We start from the raw sequence: 8,019 nt of genomic DNA, 5'->3' as shown, positions 1-8,019 counted from the left end.
TTTTTTAAAGATTTTATTTATTTATTTGACAGAGAGAGAGACACAGCGAGAGAGGGAACACAAGCAGGGGGAGTGGGAGAGGGAGAAGCAGACTTCCCACGGAGCAGGGAGCCTGACGCGGGGCTCGATCCCAGGACCCTGGGATCATGACCTGAGCCGAAGGCAGACGCTTAACCGACTGAGCCACCCAGGCGCCCCTCATTAAAGACATTTTAAAGCAAAGCTTGAATTTTTGTTTATTTTTTCTTGTGCATATTTGGCAGTGAAAAATACAGTTTGGTGCCACTGTCTTGATTCATGTTGAAGTGCCCGTAGCCTTACCCGCTATTACTTTTGCACCATTAATGCAATCATCTACACAGTGAAAAAGTGAACAACAGCTCAGTATTATGAAAATCATTTTGATCTGGAAAACTCCCTAAAAGGATCTTGAGTCCCCTGCTTTGGTTTCTGTGGACCATATTTTTGGAAACCAGTGTTCTTTGTTGTTTTGTTGTTTTTTTTTAATAAAAAATAAAATTTATTATTTGGATGTTCCAGTGTACAATTTGTGGAGACATTGCCAACATTTTCCATTCTCAAATCCTCATCAACACACGGATAAAATGCAGGCACTGCATTTATTATTTATATTGTAATGCACTGCTCATTGGAATACCAAGTACAAGGAGTGCTATTAGAAGTAATAAAAATATATCTACTATTAAACTCAGAAAAAGCACTCTTTATGGGCACTTAATGAGGATCCCTATCCATAAGATCTAACATCTCATCCTATGGAATCCACCCATAAAAATCATCAATAACAATAGCCTGCCGACTACTGTAACCCCCCTGCCATTTACCTATAGGACTGTAATACACCCTCCCAACCGCTAGAGACACACTTCAGCAGCAGGGAAACCACTGTTCTAAGAACACTGTACCACTGGACATTAATAAATGCACCTTCTCCTTGCACAGAATGTTTCATGCACTGTGTATTTCTAAGAACTGCATGTAGGACACATGTTTCATCCTGATCAATTGGGGGGGGGGCTTGAACTCATTAATGAATTAATTGAACTCATTAATGTCTTTCTACCCTGTTCAGTGAAACACCAGTTAGGTAAAAACTGCTATGTTTATGATGGAGGTGGGCAAGTAAAAAACCTTATCCCTAAAAGTACGCTCATGAGGAATTTTATCAATATATACCAATCATAGGTTTTTCTCAGATATTTATGAAGTGATAATCTTTATTTTATTTATATTGTACAGTTTTCTCCTTTTTAATTGAAGGTTACTAAAAATGTTCTGTTTTGCCTTCTTCAGCACAAAGCGGGTGGATCATTCAAATACCAGATTGGCTTCCCAGCTTGATAGAAATCCAGGTAAAAGCTCTGTGAGTAAAGAAGCAAGTCTAAGGAATTTGTTATATATATATATTTCACTCCTGACTTGTTGGGAATCCTCTGTGATGACAGAGTGGTCATTTTTTAAAGACCATATATCCTTTGCTTCTTGTTCTGCTTTAGCAAAGTGTGAATTCAAGTATCTAACCCATCTTTTATAAAATGCATTTTAAGAATGTTCATAGGAATAAAAAAAATGCCATTCAAAGATTGTTCTTACATAGTTTAAAAAGTAGAACAGTTAAAGTAAAACTGGTCAAGTGTATCAAAGAGTATGCAGTCTGACCAACAGGTGTATTAATATATTTGCTTCTCCCGCTTCCCCGAATGTTTAGGTAAATGTTCATTTAATTTCATTTAGTTTGTTGAATGTAGAGATGTCATGTGGGGCAGCCAAATAGCCCTCGAGATAGAGTTTCAGTGGATGGCACTTTGGTGGTGGTACCATTGTCTGAAGTCTGGTTCCAGTTTCATCATTTGGGAAACATCCTTTTGTCCGCCTTCCTGTTAGTAATCTGACACACAGAGGCTGAATCTCACTAATCCAACCATAAGAAATTATCCAGAATTCCAATGTATTAATTTACTAAAATAAATCTTACTCTCAGATAGACTGGAGCATTTGTATCCATTTGACTCTCAGATTCCTTCAAATGCTGATTCCTTCAACTGTTCTACTTGAGAAACTAAATTAACAATAATCAGATAGTTTTATAATTATAAAATTGGATTAAAGAGGACTAATTACTTGATAATGCCTGTCATTATCACATTCTGGTAAACAACCATCCCAGCTCTAATATGTCCATGTATAAGGGGCTTAGAATTCTCATGATGCTAATGATGCCATCCTGCATATCAAAAAGACCTGAATGTACACTTCTGAAATGAGCAGACAGGGCATTAGATATGACCATCTTACTGAATTAGTATCTGGAGTACCCTTTTCATTATTTTATTTTGTAGGCTGAGTTTAAAATAGTAAGCTTTGTGTATTTTGCTTTCCTCCAGTATTATACTATGGGTACCTGTTTACAGATTTTGCTTTGGTTGGGTTACTTCTAAAGATGGCTAGTTTTATCCCAGTTTTTTTTCTTAAAGAATGACTCTAATAAATTTTATAGGTTCTTTGCTGCTGTTTCTATATATATAGTTTATTTCTATTAAGCTAATTTTAGCCATCTCAATATTCAGGGGTTTTTTGTTGTTTTGGGGATAGTTTTTTTTTTTTTTTGACCAGCTTCTATTCATTTTGGACTGTCTTGTTTGTTCAAATTTTGTATTCCTTTACCCACTTTCTTTTTTAATGTATCTTTTTGTTCTAATCCTGAATTCCTTTTATCTTGTTCATTTCTCTTATGTGGTTTTCATTATAAGTTGGAGTTCATTGAATAGTGATAGAAGAGGTCATGGTTATTGAAGAGGTGAAAATCCTTAGATTTCATCTAATCTAGTTCCCACATTTTATGGATGGGAGTCAGAGTTCAGAGAAGTTATGTGACTTCTAACTCTAACTTCTGAAACTTTTCTCATTACCCTGTGTTTCATTTTTATATCGGAATTGTAAGGTGTTAATATTATTTTCCTTGTCAAGAAAATATAGATACAATCCTAACTAGAAATTAGTTTTAATATTTTAATATTTTGTTGATATAATGAAGACTTAGGGTAAAATGTAACATATTTAATTCCTTCTTATAGGATCAGATGACAACAATCTGAATTCCATCTTTTATGAACATTTAACCAGATCCCTACAACACAGTCTCTGTGGTGATTTGCTCCTAGGACGATGGGGAAACTACAGTACAGGGGACTGTTTCATTCTTGCCTCTGACTACCTCAATGCATTAGTACACCTTATAGAGATAGGCAATGGGTTGGTCACTTTCCAGCTGCGGGGACTTGAATTCAGAGGTAAGATGCTCACCTTTTATTTCTGTAACGTACTCCTGTGACATCTGAGTTTTATGTGTTTACATCTCAAATTAAAAATTAGCATAAAGTTAGATGGTTTGGAGTTGTGGAACGAGAAGAGTTGTTAAAAGAGCAATTATTAGATTTTTTTCCAAATTTCACGTTCAGAGAAGAATCATTTTTGTGGTATGCTAAAATATGTGAAGGTAGCATCATTCTTGCATAACTCACTATTTTCCTGGTGATGTTTAATTTCTGTTGTTTTGTGCTTGCTCTCTTGCTATTCTCTTTGTGAGAAGTTGCGTTCATTTGTTAGATGGCTGGAGCATAGAATGCCGTGTTTTTGTGTGTAGCTAACCAAGTACTTTCATGTAGATACCAAACCTTTGTCTTCCACAAATTTTGGTTTTGAAGTGAAACATTAAAATCACAGTTTTAAAGGGAGTAAGTCAGTGGCATTTAGTGCATTCACAGTGCTCTGCAGCTGTTAGAGTAGGCAGTTGGTTAGGTTCTAAGCGGATGCCTGGAGGTCAGTAAAGAGGAAGCCAGGGCCAGCTTTTAGGAAAGTCAGAGGCCTATCCTGACAGTACTCCAAAACGAAGAAGCCACAAGAAGCCAGTTCAAACCCGATAGGCCCAAGATGGCTCCTAAAATGGGCTAACTAGAGGATCAAATCAGACTTAAACCCTATAGCTTTATTTTCACCCCGATGTTGAATCGGAAGGTTTGGACCTTTGTTAGGTAATATCTTTGTTAATGGAACAAGTACTTTTCTAAAATTACTCCATTCACTGGAAATAAGATTGTACTTCTGTGACACTCAGATTAAGGCAGTAAATATTGATGTTTGTTATTCATTTGTGATCTGTTTAGTCATCCAATCTCTCTCTTTCAAAATGTCCTGTTCTTGTTTTATGGTTTGTTTCTGCCTCTCCCTCAGAACCCAAGACCTTAATTCCATCTCTCTAGAGTCTTACCTGATGTTCACATCGAATCCGGCTGAACTCATCTGAAAGTCAGCACCCAGTACACCACTACACCTACTACTCACCACTAGAATACATAGCATCTAGTCATCTCACCACTACACCTACTACTCACCACTAGAATACATAGTATCTAGTCATCTCACCACTACACCTACTACTCACCACTAGAATACATAGCATCTAGTCATCTCACCACTACAGCTACTAGTCACCACTAGAATACATAGCATCTAGTCATCTCACCACTACAGCTACTAGTCACCACTAGAATACATAGCATCTAGTCATCTCACCACTACACCTACTACTCACCACTAGAATACATAGCATCTAGTCATCTCACCACTACAGCTACTAGTCACCACTAGAATACATAGCATCTAGTCATCTCACCACTACACCTACTACTGCCATGACTTTTAACATCTTTTTAAATTGTTGGTACCTGAAGATTTCACCTTTTTGTTTTTTAATTTTTTTTTTTTTAAACAATTGTGTGGGGAAGCTGTTTTATGTAGCATTTCTGTCAGTGTGAATTAGAAGAGGGTCCTTCTTAGGACGTGCTTATTTCACCATATTGGTCAGAAATTCTCCAAATCAGAAACTGATCCAAATCCTTACTCTCCCAACTTTCAATCTCTGGTACCGAGTAGATTCAAATAAAATTTTGGACAAATTTTTTGCCATTCAAATTCTGTTTGCCAAACAAAACTCAAACTGATTTGGGAACACAGTACATTTTACTATCTGAATTTGTGGTGGATTTGGATAGCAAGAGATATCTGTAAGTCTTCACTCAGCCATAGTGTTGGTTTTGTTTTGTTTTGTTTTTTTGAGGCAGATTTGATCATGTTCCTTTCATGCTTAAAATTGTGGCTTTCAATTGCACTTAAAATAGAATTCAAACTCCTTAACATGCTCTGCCACACTGTGATCTGGTCTTTGCCAGTTTCTCCAACTCCACTTTATACCTTCATCCTCACTTACTCTAGCCACACTGGCCTTCCTTCAGGGTCTTAACTGTGCTAAATTCTTTACAAAGGACTTCCTACTGCCTTTCTCTTTGCCTAGAAAGTACCAGCCATCTCCCTTCCTCCCACCAATCTTCCATCTGGCTAATTCCTTAATTATCCTTAAGCTTTAGCCTAAATATCACTTTCTCAGAGAAGCCTTCTCTAACCACCTGTCCCACATGATTATCTCTCATATTGCCATTTTTACCTCTTTAGCACTTAGCATAATTATAATTTCATAATTTCATATTTATTTGTGTTTGTTTAAAGTTTATTTCTTCTTTAGCCCAGGGGTTGGCAAACTTTTTCTATAAAGAGCCAGATGGTAAATAATTTAGGCTTTTGGAGGCATGTACATTTTCTGTTCCATATTTTTCTTTGATTTTTTTTTTTTTTTAAACAATGCTTTAAAGATATAAGAACCATTCTTAGCTTGGATTTGGCCCAAGCCTGTATTTTGCAAACCTTTGCTGTAGATTATAAGCTCCTCAAGGGCAGGAATCCTATCTGCTTCATTCATTACTATGTATCTAGTTGCTGTTTCATCAGTTAGCATATAATAAATAATTAGTTAATTTTGTAGAATGATTAAATGATGTAAGTATATAGCTGTTTCTCCTTTCTCTGCATTCCAGAATTCTCATGAGGTATGATTATATTCTTGCTCAGATCTTGTGATCTTTGGTTATTTTCTTTCCTTCAGAGTGTTATTCCCTGTCCCATCTACCTCCTGCCTCTCAAAATATTAATCAAGAGTGTCAGTATGTTGCCAGGCAGATATTTGGATCCCCTGAGCATTTTGATGTGTTTTCTGGGGTATTCTCCATTAAGCCAATTTAATTCATTGATTTTATTGTATCTTGTAGTGGATGCTAAATGCCATGTGACATTTAGCTAAACAAATTTCTTGATCAGTTTCCTGTATGTCTTGGTTAAATCCCTTTATATTTATTTCATTTCCGTTTTTATTTTACTGATATTCTCAATATTCTTTTCCATGTAAATTTTATCTCATAGATTTGAGTTATCAGTCATTTTTTGTCTATCAAAAATTTTTTATTAAAGCTTCTACAGTGCTAACTTTCTGTTTGTAAATGTTACTTCAACCAAGTACAGTTTTCCAGGTCAGACTTTATAGGTCAAAATGTATTATGCTGATTGGATTCCTCTTGGTTTTTACTCAAATTACTTTTAACATGTCTAGTTTTCATAACTGCCAGTTTTAGTTTTACCGATAATATTCACTATGAAGTGACTGAAAGACATAGCTAGTCCAGGAAACAATTGGTAATAGTTCCTTATAGATATTCTAGAATCCCCCTCTGAGTCTCAGAGTTCTTTTTTCAGTTGCTAATATTAACTCCTATGCTTATCGTTGACTTCATTTCCTAAGCAAAATGTATTACTAGGGCATGTTGGGGTAGAAAATATTCTTGGGATCTGTATGGTAGAGTAAAAATGTCCCACATTAATTAATTACTCTGTTCACATTCTTCTGCTCTGAACAAGGATTTCATTCTGTCTTAGTAAATGTCAAAATCTCCAAGTTCCCTCTTGCCACATATCTTTTCTATGTACCATTAACAAAGTGATCTGCACAAAATACAGCTCTCATTATGTCATCTCCTTTACTTCAAAACCTTTGACTGACCTTCCAGAAAGATGACAAAATGAATAAAATGAAGTAATAACACATAGAATCTAAGGAACAGACCCAGCTTCATGCCGTGATTTTAAAACCCCAGCCTCAGGATGTTTCTTCTAGAGACTGAATAATTTGTTTGCCCTCTCTACCCTATTCTAGCACATGGATAAAGAAGGAAAATTTCTCTAGGCTTTTTAGAGAGCCACTGTAATACTGATGTCAAACTATGGCTAAACTGGCTAAAAAATAAGTGTAATATAACTCACATGAGACTCTAGATGCAAAAATCCGCAGAACCCAGAATCAGCAGAAATTAGCAGTCCTTTTTTTTTTTTAAGTACCTCTCAGTAGTTGAGCCCTTGTCATTTCATTTTTATCTTTGAAATTAAGTATTAGAAAACAAATTAATAGAATTCATCTTTTAATAAGTTATAGGAGAAAAACAACAAAATATGATCCTCTCAGAAGATGCCAGGAGACATTTGATTGAATTTCATTTCCATTATTGGTTTGAAAAATACTTTATAAAATTACACATATCCTTATTCTGGAAAAAAAAAAGTTTGTATATATAGATCTATAGTCATGATCATGTGTGATGATCAGCTGCAGCAGGTACTCCTGTTAATGTCTGGTTCATGCCAGGGTTTTTCTTTTCACCACTGTGTGACATTGTTCTGGAAGTGCTCAACAATGTAATCAAACAAGAAATGAAATCATAGAGTTGTTGAGAGTTCTAGAGTGCTACACAATACAGCTCATTAGCCCGGCCCAGCCTACCTCTTCTGCCTCTCTTTTATAGCACCACTACCACCTGGGGCTAGTTTTCATGGCATCATTTTCTCTCAAAGCAGCGTTTTTCAGGGGTGCCTGGGTGGCTCAGTCGGTTAAGCGTCTGCCTTTGGCTCAGGTCATGATCCCGGGGTCCTGGGATCAAGCCTCGCATCAGGTTCCCTGCTCATCGGGGAGTCTGCTTCTCCCTCTCTCTGCCCTTTCCCTCACTCGTATTCTCTCTCAAATAAATAAATAAAATATTAAAAAAAACAGTGTTTTTCAAACAT

The 8,019-nt window shown here is 36.2% G+C and overlaps 1 protein-coding gene across 1 annotated transcript in view; it reads left to right on the top strand.

Moving 5' to 3' along the window:
- The window catches only part of PCNX1 (pecanex 1), a 124,317-nt gene that overhangs the window by 92,202 nt on the left and 24,096 nt on the right, over nt 1-8,019 (top strand). Inside the window, exons 14-15 of the mRNA XM_081829749.1 lie at nt 1,282-1,373; nt 3,096-3,311. Coding sequence (XP_081685875.1) covers nt 1,282-1,373; nt 3,096-3,311 — 308 coding nt within the window. The remainder of the gene's footprint in view (nt 1-1,281; nt 1,374-3,095; nt 3,312-8,019) is intronic.

This window comes from Leptonychotes weddellii, chromosome 9 (assembly GCF_054177405.1).
Source record: "Leptonychotes weddellii isolate Sample4059 chromosome 9, ASM5417740v2, whole genome shotgun sequence".
NCBI classification, from domain to species: domain Eukaryota; kingdom Metazoa; phylum Chordata; class Mammalia; order Carnivora; family Phocidae; genus Leptonychotes; species Leptonychotes weddellii.
Note: the sequence above shows the minus strand (reverse complement) of the source record. Positions and strands in the feature narration are given on the sequence as shown.